Source organism: Marmota marmota, unplaced genomic scaffold (assembly GCF_001458135.2).
Source record: "Marmota marmota marmota unplaced genomic scaffold, marMar, whole genome shotgun sequence".
Classification (NCBI taxonomy): Eukaryota; Metazoa; Chordata; class Mammalia; order Rodentia; family Sciuridae; genus Marmota; species Marmota marmota.
In genome coordinates, this window is record NW_026000185.1 from 20,961,747 (window position 1) to 20,979,732 (window position 17,986).

The 17,986-nt window shown below is 43.0% G+C and overlaps 1 protein-coding gene across 3 annotated transcripts in view; it reads left to right on the forward strand.

The window, feature by feature from the left end:
* The first annotated feature begins 1,026 nt into the window (after positions 1-1,026).
* Positions 1,027-17,986, forward strand: part of Itgal (integrin subunit alpha L) — a 45,477-nt gene continuing 28,517 nt past the window's right edge. For 2 of the 3 annotated variants that reach the window (XM_015491299.2, XM_015491300.2), the window contains exons 1-11: positions 1,028-1,265; positions 2,348-2,450; positions 3,135-3,229; positions 3,342-3,409; positions 5,300-5,417; positions 5,514-5,644; positions 6,847-6,992; positions 10,250-10,382; positions 10,524-10,674; positions 15,840-15,913; positions 16,007-16,139. In XM_015491299.2, the coding sequence (XP_015346785.1) occupies positions 1,199-1,265; positions 2,348-2,450; positions 3,135-3,229; positions 3,342-3,409; positions 5,300-5,417; positions 5,514-5,644; positions 6,847-6,992; positions 10,250-10,382; positions 10,524-10,674; positions 15,840-15,913; positions 16,007-16,139 (1,219 nt within the window). In that variant the 5' untranslated portion in view covers positions 1,028-1,198. Of the gene's footprint in view, positions 1,266-2,347; positions 2,451-3,134; positions 3,230-3,341; positions 3,410-5,299; positions 5,418-5,513; positions 5,645-6,846; positions 6,993-10,249; positions 10,383-10,523; positions 10,675-15,839; positions 15,914-16,006; positions 16,140-17,986 lie in introns of all 3 variants that reach the window. The other variant, XM_048789794.1, reaches the window with a different exon arrangement.

A 17,986-nucleotide genomic window follows, 5' to 3' on the forward strand; every position in this document is an offset into this window, starting at 1 on the left:
TCAGGGTTCCAATTTTGGCCTCACCAACAGTTATCTTCCTCCTTCCTTTCTTTCCTTTTTTAAAAATTCTAGTCATCTTGGTTGGTGTGAAGTGGTATCTTATGTGGCTTTGATTTTCATTTCTTTTTTTTAAATACTTTTTTTTGTAGTTGTAGATGGACAGAATGCCTTTATTTTATTTGTTTATTTTTATGTGGTACTGAGGATCGAACCCAGGGCCTCGCATGTGCTAGGTGAGTGCTCTATCACTGAGCTACAACCCCAGTCCTTGATTTGCATTTCTTTAATGACTAATAATGCTGAGTATATTTTCGTGTGCTTCTTGACCTTTTATATATCATCTTTAAAGAAATACCCATTCAAAACCTTTGCTCATTTAAAAAATAGGTTACTTGGACAATAAATAATAAGGGCTGGGGGTGTAGCTCAGTGATAGCGTGATTGCCTAACATGTAAGACCTTCAATTCAATCCCCAATGCCACAAAATGTCAATCAATCAATTAATTTAATTAAATAAAAATAGATTATTTGTCTATTGTTAAGTTGTGAATTATATGTTCTGGATACATGTGCCTTATCAGATATGATACATGATATGTGATTTGAAAATATTTTCTCCCAATCTCCGGATTTTATTTTTTGCTTTTTAGGACCAAAAGTAATTACTAAATACTCCATTCTGCAACTTGTGCTATCATGAACTTGTGTATCATGAACATCTTGCAATGTCGAGAAAAAACGACCTCAAATTTCTCTCTTCATTTATCTTTTCCGACCCATTCTTTTTCATGGCTACATTGCATTCCATTACAAACGGTTGTACCACAGTTTGTTTGACCAGTCCTCTGCTGAGCTTTTTGAAGAGTCTTCAGTTGGTGGCTGGTGAGAGACTATGATGCAGCTGTTCAACCAACCACTCTGCTGTCTGCTTTTGGATGATGTGAAAATGCAAGTAGGCACAGGAAATGTCTCTAACCCGCTTACACTTCCTCTCTGAACCTATGAGGTTTCACAACCCCTAAGGCACCCCATCTCACCCTCCTCCCACCCAGTGTCACCAGCCTGGCGCCTCAGTGAGAAAGTTCCACTGCAAGAGGCCCCTTAGGCATTATCATTTCCCTCTTTCACCCTGTGGAGGTTGTCAGCAAATCCCAAGAGCCTTCCGCGACTGAGCCTGGACCCGTGGGTCCCTCCAACATGGGAAAAATGAAGAATTCCTGCGTCATCGTAATGAGGCTGCTGCTGTCTGGACCCTTTTTCTTTGGTAGGAAAGTAGGGAGGGGTGGGGGAAGGGACATGTGTCTGTGACCAGGGAAACTGCAGGAGTTTGTGGAAGGGGGTAAAGAGGAGTTGCTCTCAGGGTGGGATTGGCCATAGGTAATGGGGAACCCAGGAATCCGAGAGGGTGAGAGGGGAAAAGAAAGAGAAATAAGGCCAAAGCCCAAAGTATGAGCAAAATATGGAGACAAAGACAGAGAGAGGTGACAAAGGCAGTCCAGTGAGAGAGGAGGAGAGTGCAGCCTTAGAAAGGGCATGTGGGGTTAAAGGAGACTGCAGAATTCAGTTGCTGTGCCTGGTCTTAGGCAAATCCTTTTCCTTTGTGGGTCTCTATCCCTTCATCTAAACAAACAAAGGTACTAGCCTCCCTGACATCCCAGGATGCTGTGAACTAGTTCTGATGCCGGTAAGGAAAACAGGGTGGGAAAGAACCATTTGGTTTGCAGGTGATGCCAAGTTGCCTGATATGGGAGATGGGCTGGGGGGGGAACCTGAGACAGCATTTCAGGAAGAGACCCATCTCTGGTGGGGTTGGGGAGCTTGAGATGAGTGAGGAGGCAGCCTCCCAGGATTCAGCAGATGTTGAGTTCCCGAGGCTGGTCTTTCTTGGGTACCTGGGGCCCCTGATCATGGGAGAAGTGGGTGTGTGAGGAGGCACAGCCTGCTTTGGGAAATCCCCATCTTGGTTCCTGCCTAGAAGCCTAGGCACCCCTGTACCTTGGGGCCCCCTTTGACCTGCTCCTCTCTCACAGGCCTCAACCTCTTCATTCTTCCTTCTTTGCTGATAGGCCAAAAGGGAAGGGGTGTCCTTCTCATGCCTTGGGAAGAGTTGCCAGAACTCTGGGTGGCAGAGTGCGCTGCTTTCCTGTTCCCCAGAGTCAAGGACTTTGAGGGAAAGTCCAAGAACATTTTCTAGTTCTGTCTGGATACAGGTAGCCTGGGGAAGGTGGGCCGAGTTTTGGGGACCAGAAGTGTGATCGGTGGCCAGTCAGTTCCTAGGCTCTTGATGTGTGGGGGACATTGTGGGAGCCCCGGTCAGAAGCAACTGAGCACCCTTACCTCCCTTAGCTCCGGCCTCCAGCTACAACTTGGATGTGCAGAATGTGCAGCACTTTTCCACCCCACACGCCGGGAGGCACTTTGGGTACCGAGTCCTGCAGGTTGGAAATGGGTGAGCTGATATCCCCCCCACCCCCGCCAAATCCTCCCTGCCTGGCACAGTACACAAGATCCGGTGCTTCTATGCCCACCAAGAGACTGCCCCTGCCTCTGGGGGATGCTTCACCTACCTCCTGCCGGCCAGTCAATGAAACAAGGCAGGTCTCCTTTCTGAAGGCATTCTCTGGAGACAGGAGCAAGGCTATCAAATAGTAGGAAGGGGACAATCATTAACGCTCCACCTAAGTACCTAACAGGGGAGACATTACAGTCCTTAAAACACTTTGCATCCCATCCTGGGCTTTTGACTCTCTCTGACTACACAGTGAGCTCCTTGAAGACAGAGATTTTGTCCCTCCCCCTCTTTCTAGTACATTCTCCAGCCTAGCACACAGTAGGTAAGCCATTAATGACTTTTGAATGGATGGCTGAATGAGTGACACTCTGGGAGATCATTCTCTGGGCCTCAAGTTTTCTAGACTGTAAATGGAAAGGATCTTTGATCTTCTAGCATTCAGGCATGAGGAATTATTTCTTTGGGATTCAGGAGAGAAGAGGTGGGCGCTGAGGAGTATCCCCAGAGGGGTGTGGTCACATGGCTTTGAGATAGGTAGTGGGATCTGATCCTGCTTAATAGGCAGGAGTGGGTGGGTAAAGACCTGGACAGCTCCATCTCACAAATGATATTTCTCACCAGGGTTATTGTGGGAGCTCCAGGTGAGGGGAACATCACAGGAAGCCTCTATCAGTGCCAACCGAGCAGTGGACACTGCGAGCCAGTCAGCCTGGGAGGTGAGTAGCTGGTAAGGGAGCAGGGAAGAATGGGATCTTAGGGAAATTGAGGCTGGCCCCAATACATCTGGATTGCCTGAGTTCCTTCAGACCAACCTTCTGGTGCTTACAGGTTCCAACTATACCTCCAAGTACTTGGGAATGACCTTGGTGACAGACCCCTCAGGTGGAAGCCTTTTGGTAAGAATTTTGTATATTGGTGATCTCAGAGAATATGTTAGAAGAGAGAGAGATTGAAAAGAGGGGGAAAGAAAATGGATGAAAGATTCCATAAAATGTTAAAGGCATCAGAGATTCAGATTCTATGCGTATTTATCGAGAACCAGTTATAAATCAGTTATTTCCAAGAACCTACTTACTTCAGTTACTTTTACAAAGATGAAATATCTATGCCTATTGATATATAATATGACCTTTAGTGGTATGCCTACTTTTTTTTTTAAGAGAGAGAGACAGAGAGACAGAGAGAATTTTAATATTTATTTTTTAATTCTCGGCGGACACAACATCTTTGTTTGTATGTGGTGCTGAGGATCGAACCCGGGCCACACGCATGCCAGGCGAGTGCGCTATCACTTGAGCCACATCCCCAGCCCTGTATGCCTACTTTTAATGTTTTAGTAGTTACATGTATTTTTTTTAAAGAGAGAGAGAGAGAGAGAGAGAGAGAGAATTTTTTAATATTTATTTTTTAGTTTTCGGTGGACACAACATCTTTATTTTATTTTTATGTGGTGCTGAGGATCGAACCCAGTGCTCCACACATGCCAGGCAAGTGCGCTACCGCTTGAGCCACATCCCCAGCCCAGTTACATGTATTTCAATTGCTTATTAGAAATATATAAACTGGGCTCGTCTGTAATCCCAGTGGCTCTAGAGGTTGAGGCAGGAGAATCACAAGTTCAAAGCCAGCCTCAGCAATTAAGTGAGGCCCTAAGCAACTCAGTGAGACCCTGTTTATAAATACAATACAAAAACCGGCTGGGGATGTGGCTCAGTGGTTGAGTGCCACTGGGTTTAATCCCTGGTACCAAAAAAAAAAATTTAGATAGGATTGGAAATTTTTAAATAAGTTTGTCTCAGTGGCTAAATGCTCTGGGTTCAATCCTTGGTACCAAATAAATAAATAAATATAGAGGAGGAAGCTAAAGTTTAAAAAAATTGTAAGTTTAAAAGAAAGCATTAAATAAATATGCCAAATGTTAGAAATTATAAAGTGTTACACAAATGCCTAAAGGTTAGGAAGCATTGCTTCATTTCTTTTAACCCTCAAGACTTTGGAATGAGATAAATATCTATATCTATATATATATCTATATATATATCTATATATATATATATATATATATTTTAATGTGAGGAAAGAGAACCCAAAGAATTAAGAAATTTACCTGAGATCACATGGCTGCAAAGTAGTAGAGCTAAGATCAATCAAATTCTCAACTGATTTCAATTCTATTGTTCTTTCCGGTTTTTCCTATGCAGCATCCTTCTGACATGGCTGTGTGAGAGCTAGATAGACTGGTGACATACTGATCCCTTATTTAACTGTAGCTAGTTTACTGAGCTGCTATTATGTATCAAGCATTGTGCTAGGTTCTAAAGAGGAAAGGAATGTGAATAGAAAGTTGACCTTGATATCTGATACAAGCCCTGTCTGGAAATGTCAGTCTGGCAGGAAAGATAGTCATAAACAAAAGAGGCAGTTTATTGTATATTCTGGGAATAGTGAGTTTGTGATTTGGGCTTACACAGAATGTGTGATTGGGCATGGGAAGGAACGTGCCTGGAAATGTGCCCAACTGTACATAGCGTGAATGCCAAACTAAAGCGTTTAGACTTTATTTCATAGGTGGTGACTATCCACTGGCATAGAGTATTAGTTATAGGAATGGAGAGATGGACATGAGAGAACTTGCAGAGGGAGAATTCCTTTGCTTTGGAGTAACTATTTGGATGTAGAGAGTGAGGGAGGTGTACAGGATTCTGTAGGCTCTTTTTCATTGTGATGATACCTAAAAGATACACAGCAAGAGGAAACCCCAACCCTTTTGCTTTTGTTTCCTTCAGGCCTGTGACCCTGGGTTGTCTCGGACATGTGACCAGAATTCCTATCTGAGTGGCCTATGTTACCTCTTTCCCCCAAGTCTAGGGGAACCTGTGCTACAAGGGCATCCTGGTTATCAGGGTAAATGAACTGGGGACCCATTGGGTATGGAAACCAGCATGGTGGCCCAAATGCTGGAGACACTTCAACAGACCCCTTTCCATCTGGCCTCTGCAGAATGTATAAAAGGTAATGTGGACCTGGTGTTCCTGTTTGATGGCTCAGGGAGTTTGCAGCAAGATGAATTTCAGAAAATTGTGGACTTCATGAAGGATGTGATGAGGAAACTCAGCAACTCTTCCTACCAGGTAAATATGCTGGTTAGAATTCTTGATTGTAGGCAGTGGATGCCTACCTGACCCAGCTAAGTCATTAAAGGAAAATTTGGTATAAGTTCTCTCTCTCTAGCCTATGGGCATGGCTATAACTAGACCTCTGGAAGGCACAAGAACCCAGGAGTAGAAAGCTTCTAGTAATCTGTCTAATTTTTTTCTTTTCCTTTTTAAGTTTTTAGTTGTCAATGAACTTTTATTTTTTATTTATTTATATGCAGTGCTGAGAATAGAACCTGGTGCCTCACACGTGCTAGGCTCTGCCACTGAACCACAACCCAGGCCCTAATTTTCATTCCTGTTTCTTTCTGTATTCTAGCTTCCCTCTTTTCTTTCTTGCTGTCTCCATAAACTAACTTTTTTTGGATCACATGAGCCAATGGGCTTGTGGAAAGCTCCCAAGTCACATGTTAAAGTTCCTCTCAACCAACTCCTCACTCTGAAAATTCTAAATTTTCAGAGAAGAGATTCTGACTGGCCTAGAGTCAGTTCGGTGGCCATATGTTTTAGTCAGCTTTGGGGAAGAAAAGTTTATTTGGGGATCACAGTTTCAGAGGTCTCAGTCCACAGATGGCCAACTCCATTCCTCAGTGTCTTAGATGCGACCTAACATCACGGCAGACCGGTGTTGTGGAGGAAAGCAGCTCAGGACCTGGTACCCAGGAAGCAGAGAAAGAGCTCTGATCAACAAGGACAAAATTTAAAGCTCAAAGGCACACCTGCCTATAGTCACCCCTCGGTTAATCCCTACCAGGGGTTGATTCACTGAATGGGTTAAGGCTCTCATAGTCCAACGTTTCACCTCTAAACACTATTTCATTATCTCACACATAAGCTTTTGGGGACACTTCACATCTAAATCATTATACTATCCCTAATTAATACATCCACTTTAGCAAGGTTCACTCCACAGAAATATGGCTACCAGGAACCATCCTAGTGATGAGGTAGTCAGACCCAAGAACAAGAGTTCATCATACAACACTGCAAAAGAAAGCAGAGGTTCATTTTGTTTTATGTCTGCATTTATTTACATATTATTGCTTCATTTCAAAAAGAATGATTTTAAGCAGAGGTGCAGAGTTGGGTTACCCAGGTCCTGCATTAGAAGTAGAGGTTAGAGGGGACAAGTGGGAAGGGATACATAACTACATATCATTTCTTCCTTCCTTTCCTAGTTTGCTGCCGTTCAGTTTTCCACAAATTACCATACAGAATTTAATTTCTTGGATTATGTGAGACTAAAGGACCCTGATGTTTTATTAGCCCATGTGGAACACATGTTCGAGTTGACCAACACCTTTGGTGCCATCAACTATGTCGCGTGAGTTCCCTTTTGAGGGGAGAACATGTCCATTCATCTGTTCTGTGAGAGCGAGCTTTCAAGGTGTGGGAACTCAATAGATAGGTACAACAAGGGGCAGTTTATTGTAGGGATTCAACTTTAGTCCAGTTTCTTACACACACACACACACACCCACAAAAAAAACCTTTCTTTCTTTCTTTATTTATTTATTTATTTATGTATAATGCTGAGAATCGAACCCGGCACCTCATATGTGTTAGGCAAGCACTCTACCACTGAGCTACAACCCCAGCCCTAGTCCAGTCTAATCTTTGGTTATAAGTAACAGTAATCTACTCTGCACTTTATAAATCCAAAGAAAAATTCTTGAGAGGATACAGGAACAAGAAGTATTTCTCAATCTCATGAGGGACTAAAACCAGAACTTGGAAAATAATTATGAAACCCAACAATCATGAAGAGTCACATCTTAGATGGGGATCAGCTTTGGAAATCAATATATGAACAAAAATCTCAAATAGTCAAAAAGAATCCTTGAAGAATTTCTTGAATTGTTCATAAAATTTGATATACTCAAGTCCCACATTAGAAACTACCATATCTGCTAGGGATATAGCTTAGCAGTAGAGCACTTGCCTAGGCTTTAATCCCCAATACCACCAAGGAGACACAAAAGAAAAAAGAGAGAGAGAGAGAGAGAAGAGCAAAGAAAAGAAATGATCATATCCTACCCAGACAAGATGGTGCACACCTGTAATCCCAGCTACTGGGGAGGGTGAGTCAAGAGGATATTAAGTTCAAGGCCAGCGTTGGCAATCTAGCAAGACCCTGTCTCAAAATAAAATTATTTGGTGTGTTGTTCAGTGGTGGAGTGCTTGCCTATCATGTGTAAGGCCCTGGGCTCAGTGCTCAGTACTAAAAAAAAAAAAAAAAAAAAAAAAAAATCAAATTACCATATCCTGATTTCCTGGGTCCAAAGCAGAGATTCTCCACGCAGCTATGACAAGGAACTACTTTATAGTAGTGTGCCAAAGCAAATGGCACAAACATGAATGCTAGAGCCCCGCCTCTGCAGGAATTTGTCTTAGAAAGTTTGTCTCTAAATTCTTAGAGAAAGAGATCACCATACAATGAGTAGACCCTCTAAAAGGGTCAATTGTGGGAGCAAAAAGAAAGTCATGAAAATGTCTGTCATAAACACTTTTTTTTTTGGTACTGGGGGTTGAACCCCGGATGTTTGACCACTGAGCTACATATCCAGCCCTTTTTTGTTTTTAGACAAGGTCTCACTAAGTTGCTTAGGGCCTCACTAATTTGCTGAGGTTGGCCTTGAATTTTCGATCCTCCTGCCTCAGCCTCCCAAGCTTCTGGGATTAGAGTTGTGCGCCACCACACCCTCCCTGTCATAAACAGTTTTGTCTCATTTAAATCTCACCCCTTTGGGCCAGGCAGTGTTCTATCAGGAATCTGACAACTCTCTGGAAAGGGCCAGATAGTAAATATTTTTAACATTTTCGGCTACATATGGCTTCTGTTGAATATTCTTCTTTGCTTGATTTTATAATTCTTTAAAAATATACAAACCATACAAAACAAGGTGCAGGTTGAATTTGGACCACAGATTATTGTTTGCTGTGTTCTAAATACTGGGAAACTAGCAGTGAATGAAACAGAGAAAAATCCCTACTCTCCTAGAGCTACCCTTTTAGTAGGGGAGAGAAATGTCACAAACAGGATAAATAAGCAAATTAGATAATACAGTAAAAGACATAAGTTATTCAAAGAAAAATAAAGCAATATTCCATAGGCAGATCAAGGAGGGTTGCTTCTGAGCAGAGACTTGATGAAGGAGAGGAAGTGAGCCATGTGGGTACCAGGCGCAGAGAATATCAAAGGCTCTGAGATGTACACAAACTTTGTATTACTCAGTTTTCTGTCACTTTAACTGTGACAAATGCCTGAGATAATTAACCTATAGAAAGAAAAGTGTGCCTGTAGTTCTAGAAGCTCAGGAGGCTGAGACAGAAGGATCACAAATTCAAAGCCAACAGAGGGGACCAGGGTAGAAGAAGAGAGGCCCGGTATGAGCCTACTGAGAAATCCAGATAAGTGACATGTGGATGAAAGTTGAAAAACATTTTCCATCCAAGATAGAACCAGAGGTCTTGAAGCGCAGGCATCCTCAGGTCAAATGGTTCACAAAGAGCTGCTATTGCAGCAGGAGCTATGGGCAAGCTGACTTGTTCAGAAGGAGGCTGTGGATGTAGCAGAACTTTGAACTTTGCCAAATATACAATTCTTTCTTTTCCTTTTTGAAAATGTGCTTTGAAGGGATGGGGTTGTGGCTCAGCGGTAGAGCACTTGCCTAGCAAGTGCAAGGCCCTGGGTTTGATCCTCAGCACCACATAAAGATAAATAAAATATTGTGTCCAACTACAACTCAAATAAATATTTAATGGGCTGTGGATTGAACCCAGAGACGTATTATTACTGAGCTACATCCCCAGCCCTTTTTACTTTTTATTTTGAGACAGAGTCTTGCTAAATTGCTTAGGTTCCTGTTAAGTTGCTGAGGCTGACTTTGAACTTGCTATCCTCCTGCCTCAGCCTCCTGAGCCGCTGGGATTACAGGCATGTGCCATTGCGCAGGGCTCCTTTCTTTGTTTCTTTAATCTCACACACATTGAGCCTCTATGCTGTACTGGGAGCCATAAATAGGGCAGTGGATGAATATGGTCCTTTCCATGAATATTGATGGTGCAGGGCAAAAACTGACACAGAAACAGGTCACTAAATTCACTAGGTTATCTGCTATGGTAGAACTTTCTAGATAGCCTGGGGGAGGTAGGGAAAGAAGGCAGAGGAGCTGCTTGCTATGTGAGCTTGCTCATGAGAGTGACTTCCCAATTTTCTTTGTGCAGCTCTTTTGTCACATGGGATATCACCTAGATCAATGTCTTTAGCTGATGAAAGGGTGGTTGCTACATGGTTGAAATGGAGGGTAGGAAGCCCTGAGTCACCCTGCACAAAACTTCCCCTGTGGACTCTGGAACACCCACCAGGCTGCCCAGAATAGAGCAGTGTAAAGATCACTAGTCTAGAGAGAATGGGTGGCAGGAAAGACGAGGTCAAGGTTTAGAGGAGAATGTTGAATGCTTGGGTACCTTCCTGGGAGATTCAAGAAGGGCTTTTGCATAACTGATGAGCAGAACAGTGGGGAGACCTCAAGCTCTGGTTTGTGGGAAATCTCTAACATCCCCCTCTCCTGGACACAGGACACAGGTGTTCCAGAAAGAGCAGGGGGCCCGTCCAGATGCCACCAAAGTGCTCATCATCATCACCGATGGGGAGGCTACTGACTTTGCCAACATTGACAAGGCCAAAGACATCATCCGCTATGTCATTGGGGTATGGGTCCTGGGCTCTATCTGCTTCTTACCTCTCCCCTTTCCTTTTCTACTCCTGACACCTGATTCCTTTTCTCCCTGGGGCCAAAGTCTTGGTCTGAGGTTTGGGGGTGCCAGCTTTTCACTCTACATTCCCTTGCAGATTGGAAAGCACTTCCAGACCAAGAAAACTCAGGAGACCCTCCATAAATTTGCCTCAAACCCCACAAAGGAGTTTGTAAAGATTCTGAACACATTTGAGAAGCTCAAAGATCTATTTACTGAGCTGCAAAAGAAGATCTATGACATCGAGGGTGAGTGATAGTCCCTGGGAGAGAATTTGAGAGGATGTATTCAAGAACTCCCCAGGACATTAGATAAGAGACATTGAACAATAAAGAGCACTGGGGATCCTACATGGTGCTGGGAGCTCTCCTAAACAAACAAGCAATTAACAGCCACAGGAAGGAATTTAGGAGACCACAACTTAGGAGCAGGCTCTGATAAGATAGTTCTCTCTGAAATTCCATCTTCCTCTGGGAGCTCAGCTTGATTTTAAAGTGGGGCCCAAATTTGACCTATATCTGGGGTCATCGGAGCCCTGAAGGATTTCCATCTAAATTCTTTCTCCTCTTGGTCAACTCTTTCATTTTCACCTAGCGTAGGCCCCACCTTACTTAAGATGGGCAAAGTACGACATGGTGACACACACCTGTAATCCCAGAGGCTCAGGAGGCTGAGGCAGGAGGATCAAAAGTTGGAGGCCTGCCTTAGCAATTTAGCGAAGCCCTAAATAACTTAGCAAGATCCTATCTCAAAATGGGAAAAAAAAAAGTGCTAAGGATGTGATTCAATAGTTAAGAATCTTGGAATTCAATCACTGGTACAAAAAAAAAAAAAAAAAGGTTAAATTAGTAGAAACAAAGTGTGAGGAACCCACAGATGCTCTTCCTTGGCCTAGAATAAAAGAAAGTTCTTATTGCAGTAATTAGATGGAGGACTGGTCATAAAAGGGCTTTACTTCAGGAAGCCTACTCTGCCTCCAGATATGTGGTTTCAAAGGGGAAGTCCCTAGGCCAGGACACAGCCTTGGTGTCTGGCTCACTTGAAGATGCAACATGATGGCTAGAATGGAGCTGGGCAGACTTGATCCACACTCTGCCTAAAGCTGGGTGCAGTGACTCACAGCTGTAATTCCAGCAGCTCAGGAGGCTAAGGCAGGAGGATTGCAAATTCAAAGCCAGCCTCAACAATGAGGAGGTGCTAAGCAACTCAGTGAGACCCTATGTCTAAACAAAATACAAAATAGGTCTGGGGATGTGGCTCAGTAGTTGAGTGTCCCTGAGTTAAATCCCCTGTACAAAAAAAAAAAAAAAAATTCACTCTACCTCTTACCTGCTGTGTGACCTCAGTCAGGATACTTCCGTCTCTGAGGCTTGTTATTCTTTGTTAAATGGGGGGATAATAATACCAGTCTTACAGTGCTGTAAGGTTTAGCTGCTTTAACGAAGTACTAAAAACCAGGTGGCTTAACACAACAGAAATTTATTGTCTGAATATTCTGGAAGCTTGAAGTCCAGAAGAGCAGGGAGATGTTCTTTCTGATGGTTCTAGAAAAAAGCCCTTCCTTAACAATTTCACTTCTGGTGTCTGCCTACAATCCTTGGCATTTCTCCATTTGTAGGTACATCATTCCAATCACATGGCCACCTTCTCTTGTGCCTCTTCATGTCAATTTTCATCTCTGCACATTTCCTTTTTAATAAGAACACCGGTCATATTGGATTAGGGTCACCCTAATGTCCTCATTTTAACTTGATGACCTCTATCAACACCATATTTCCAAATCAGCTCACATCCTGAGGTACTGGGGATTAGGATGTCAATATATCTTTTTGGAGGACATAATTCAACCCCTAACCTCAATTTAGTAATGTACCCAGTACATTGTGGGCTCTCTGTAGATTGTGCCTCCTTTTTTTCCATTTATGATGATGATGATGATGATGATGATGATGATGATGATGATGTGCTGGGATTGAGCCCAGGGGTGCTTAACCACTGAGGCACATCCCCAACCTTTTTTATATTTTATTTTGAGACAGGATCTAACTAAGTTGCTTATGGCCTCACTAACTTGACAAAGCTGGTTTTGAGGTTGCAATCCTCCTGCCTCAGCCTCCTAAGTCTCTGGGATTACAGGCGTGCACCCCAGCTCCCAGCCCTATATTTTTTCTTGTGCCTAAGTCATAGCTCTTATCACTAGTTGTCATCGTCTATCTTAACCTGCTCCTGCTCATCCTTCTGCTCTTGTTTAGATTTCACTTCCTCCTATTAGATGTCACACGTGTGGGTTATGTGCTGTGTGCTACTGTAACTGCTGCAAGCTCCCTGCCATGGCCCCTGTAGTATATGTTGGCTTCTAAATTTGTGGATTTCTGTCTTCGACACTGCCCTCTGAGGTACCTGTCATGGCAAATGCTGTGTGTGCTTTCTCACCACTGATATCCCTGGTGCCAGATACTTAGTTTTGCTAATTACTTATTCAATAAATGAATGAATTATGGTAATATTTGCCATGTTTCTTGAAAATTTACATGAAACAGGCCCTTTGGCTACAATATTTAAATATTTATCTCAGCATCATTGTAAGGCTGATGTTATTATTTCCATTTTATTGATTCATGCTTGCAACAGCTATATACCAGACTCTGTGATTAAGACAGGGATTTTCTGAAAGTAGAACTCATATTCACATTGGATAAAGAAAAACAGTGATCAATTGAACAAATGAGATCATTAAAGGTTGTGATAACTGCTATATAAAGGATGAATAAAGCAATGGGATAAACTGGGTGTGGTGGCGCATGCCTGTAATTCCAGTGGTTTGGGAGGCTGAGGCAGGAGGATCACAAGTTCCAGGCCAGCCTCAGCAATTTAGCAAAGCCACAAGCAACTTAGTGAGACCCTGTTTCAAAATAAAAAAATAAATAAGGGCTGGGGGTGCAGCTCAGTGGTAAAGTGCCCCTGGGTTTAATTCCCAGTACTTCCAAAAAAAAAAAAAAAGCAATGAGATAGACTTATATATAGGAAGCTGGGCTGGGGTAGAGCTCTATGGTAGAACACTTGCCACTTTGGATTGGCTTTTGGAGATGTTGTAGGGACAAATGAGGCAAGGCACCGAAGATAGCAGGAAACAGTTGTATTTGGCTGCAGCCAGGTTCACAGCTTTTGCTGTAATCAATCAATCCCCTGAATCCGAGTTCAGGGAATTTCAGAATTTTATACCCAGTGTGTAAGGGGAGGGGCTCAGAAGTTCACAGTCTGCAGAAGTTCACATAAAAGCAGCTTTTTCTTTCACTGTTCTGGGCAAGTTAACTCTTCAAGGACAACACCTGAGAAGGGGAGAGCCTCTTTTCCCCTTTCTTTCCTCCCCCTGCCAGCTGTTACCATGGAGCCCATTTGTAACTTATCTTAAAAATGTAGACATCTCTGTGAAGCCCAGCTCAAGGCCAGAGGCCTTGTTTGCACATTTCTACAAAGAACTATACTGGATATGTTTGTGAAAAACTAGTAAGGGGTGTCCAGCACCTGGAGTGTTGGTATCTTCTCAGCCAGTGGCCAAATAAAACAGGGCGACACGAAAATAGGAAGTTTATCTACATTGAACTCTTTTGCAGAGACTCTTTTGCTGACAGTCCTAAAGGCAGCCATGGTGAAGATTTCTGGAGAGACCCAGTTAAGACTTTTCAGTGAAGAAAGGGGGTGCCACTTCAGAGGAAGGCCTGTTAAAGATGACTTTATTTATTTATTGTTGGTACTGGGAATTAAACCACTGAGCTACATTCCCAGTCCTTTTTATTTTTTGTTTTGAGACAGGGTCTTGCTAAGTTGCTGGGGTTGGCCTCAAATTTGCAATTCTCCTGCCTCAGCCTCCCGAGTTGCTGGCATTACAGGCATAGTTGAGATGACTTTTTAAAATTGTTTAAAATACACTCTAAAATGACTTTCAAGCTGAGACATGAAGGATGAGAATCAAATGGCAATTGAGGAATGTAGGTGAAGAGCATCCTAGTTAGAAAGAGGAGCAATCACAAAGCCAGGAGATGCGAAAGGACTTGGCATATTGGAGGAATAGAAAAAAGGTCGACTGTCTGGAGCTGACACATAGGAGCTGAGCACCCTTAGCCTTGAGCTATGGAGGTGTGAGATTGGTTTCCACTTTGGCAGAAGCAGGTGGATCTCACCTCCGCTTGGCAGGGGAATGAAGCTCTGGGAGTGGGCGTCACCCAATGAGATTGGGCTACACCACCCTGAAACCCAGTCCCTTGCCTCATTTGGATGGAACTTTCTCCTCAATAAAAAGAGTCTCAGGTGTGCTCTCTCTCTCTTCCCACTCAGAAAGAGTTTGGATTTCAGTGTGACAAGCAATGGCACGATTTTATCATATATCAAGATAGGGTCTGATATACATTTTTGAAAAAAAAATAGATTACTCTGGCTTGCTCTGTGGAAAGAAAACACAGAAAGAATAGAGTCAGAGACCAAATCAGTAAGATGTTACATAATTTTGGGGGGGTGTACCAGGGATTGAACTCAGGGGCACTTGACCCCCGAGCCTCATCCCAGCCCTATTTTGTATTTTATTTAGAGGCAGGGTCTCACTGAGTTGCTTAGTGCCTCACTTTTGCTGAAGCTGGCTTTGAACTTGCAATCCTCCTGCCTCAGCCTCCTGAGCCATTGGGATTATAGGCATGCACCACTGCACCCGGCCACTGTTACATCATTTAGGCAAAAGATGAATATGGCTTGGACCCATGTGGTGTCAGTACAGACTTTTCAGAGGGGGAGGTGTTATCTTGAGGCAGAACCATCACGATTTGGTGATTCTTAGAGGTGATACAGGGGAAAAGGAAGAATCAAGGTTGGTTCCTGGTTTCTTAGCATTATTCCCTAGGGAGTTAGGGATGCTCATCATTGACTGGGGGAAGCCTGAGTAAGAGCAAAGTAAGACAAAGTAAGAGCTGACTTTATCCAGCGGCAATGGGTCTGTGATCCCAGCTACTCAGGAGCATGAGGCAGAAGGATTGAAAATTCAAGGCCAGCCTAAGCAACTTAGTAAGACCCTTTCTCAAAATAAAAAAATAAAAAGGGCTTGCGATATAGCTCAGTGGTAAAGTGCCCCTGGGTTCAATACCAATAAAACATACATATATATATATATATATATATATATATATTTTTTTTTTTTTTTTAAGCTGTACCAAGACATGCTCAGGTGGAGTCACTAGGCTCCTGGCATTGTACAGAGAGAGCTGACTCAGAGCATCAGGCAACTTCCCTAATCTGTCCCACTTTGATGTTCATGCTTTCTACTTTGCACTAAGGTGAATGCTGGGCTTCTTCTGAGTCCTCCCGAGTGTCACTGTTTTTACTGCTCTTTGGGTCTCAGCCTGATCTCCTCTACTTTGTCCTTCAGGCACAAACCAGCAGGACCTGACATCCTTCAACATGGAGCTGTCCTCCAGTGGGATCAGCGCAGACCTCAGCAAGGTGCTTGGTGGCCTGAAGCCATGAACAGAGGGATGTGGGGATGGAGCTGGATCAGGGAGGGTCCTGACAGGATTCCCCTCCTTCCCTGAGCAGGGCCATGCAGTTGTGGGGGCAGTTGGAGCCAAGGACTGGGCTGGAGGCTTTCTAGACCTGAAGGCTGACTTGCAGGATGACATATTTGTTGGAAATGAACCATTGACACCAGAAGTGAGAGCAGGATATTTGGGTAAGTATTTCTCTTTTTTAATGGGTTCTTCTGTTTGAGATGCTGAGAGTAACTCAGATTGGCTTTCCAAATAATAGTGAAAGCAATTAAGCAACCAGCTTGAGCAAACTCAGGGTTTAAGTATGATTATAACACTCTTAATTTCCCCCTTAATAACCTTTTACCTGTGTATTAATTATGTTTTTTTTCTTGATTTTTTTTGGTGCTTTGACTTCTTGGGGCCTGGATAATCCTAAAGAAACTGCCCCTCCCAGGGCTGGCTAATTCCTAGAGCTAGTGAACTCTTGCCTGTGAACATGACTTTCATATGCATACCAGCCATCCAGGGCCCAGAGCACCAGTCACTTATTTTATCCAAATTCACACACCAAGCCAAAAGTTCCCCTGCCCTAAATTGCGTCAGTCAGGTACCAGACCACTAGAAAATACCTCTACAACCCCTGAGCTTACCAAAATTCTTCAGTCTGTCCAATCCTAAACCCTTCTTCCCCTTCCTTCCCACGAAAACCACAATCTTGGTCCTTCTGCCTCCTCACTGAGCTGATGCTTCTCCACTAGCTCTTTTGTGGTGAGCAGTACCTCCTGCTTCTGGGGAAACGAATAGGAAACTTCTTTCAATGTCAGTGACTCTCTGTCATCATTCAGTAGTAACTAAACATTAAATCCCAGGTCTATTTTAAAACAACCTGCCTGATTAATAGGAGGACTACTTGTTCTTTTTACAAGAATTCCTTTTCTTGATTTGTTGAAGAATTCTAGAGTTTTACTCAATTTCAAGATTTTTTTTTTATGCTAAACAGAGGAAATGAGTCTGCTCAATCCACAATTGCTGCTGCTTATCTCTGCCACGTGGTGTCGCTGTTGAAGTCTGGGCCTGCACAGTTCTGTATGTGCATGTCTACCTAAGTGATGCCATTTTCAGACTTAATCCCTGGGCTCTGAGGTTATAGTTTTTTGTTTGTTTGTTTTGTTTTGTTTGCTTCATGTAGTCAGCGTGCCCCAAGGTATGAACTGGCTCCAAGAGCCTGGGATAGGACTGCTTCCAAGTTTGATCTTCTCAGGGATTTAGAACCACATTCTTCCACACTCTCTCATCCATGCCCTCTGCTTAGAAATGGATCCATCCTTGTTAAAGTCTCAGAACACAAATGTCTTATTAAATTTTTCTCAGAAAATTAGTGCTATTTATCTTATATCAGGTTATCTGCAGTGATTATTTTTCTTTCTTTTTTGGACGGTCTTTACTGAGCAAATATTATGTTCTAAAGGCTTTACCTGTGTTAACATACTTTATGTCATTTCATCTTCACAACAACACGATGAGAAGAACTTATTAAGTGAGTTTTTATTTTGGAATATTTTTTGTTTCTTGTGGTGCTGGGGATTGAAAGCAGGGACACACACACACACACACACACACACACACACACACTGAGCTACCTCCCAAGGCCAAGAAAGTATTTTTATGATTTCTCGATGAAGAAATCGAGTCAACAACAGTTTAAATAACTTGCTTAGGATCACATTACTAGTAGGGGAACTCAAGTAGATTGTTCTATAAACCATGACACTTACATTACTGCCTTCAAGGGGATTTCTTGTTTTTCAATATACTGTAAAATCCTTGGCAACTTTGCTCACTAAAGAAGAGGCAGTCAAATTGTGCACAGTGGTGTACTCCCATGATTTCAGGGACTTGGGAGACTGAGGCAGGAGGATTGCAAGTTCAAGACCAGCATCTGCAATTTAGCAAGATCCTGTCTCAAAAACAAAATTTAAAAATGGAGCTGGAGATGTAAACTCAGAGGTAGAGTGCGCCTGAGTTTGATCCCAAGTAACAAATTTTA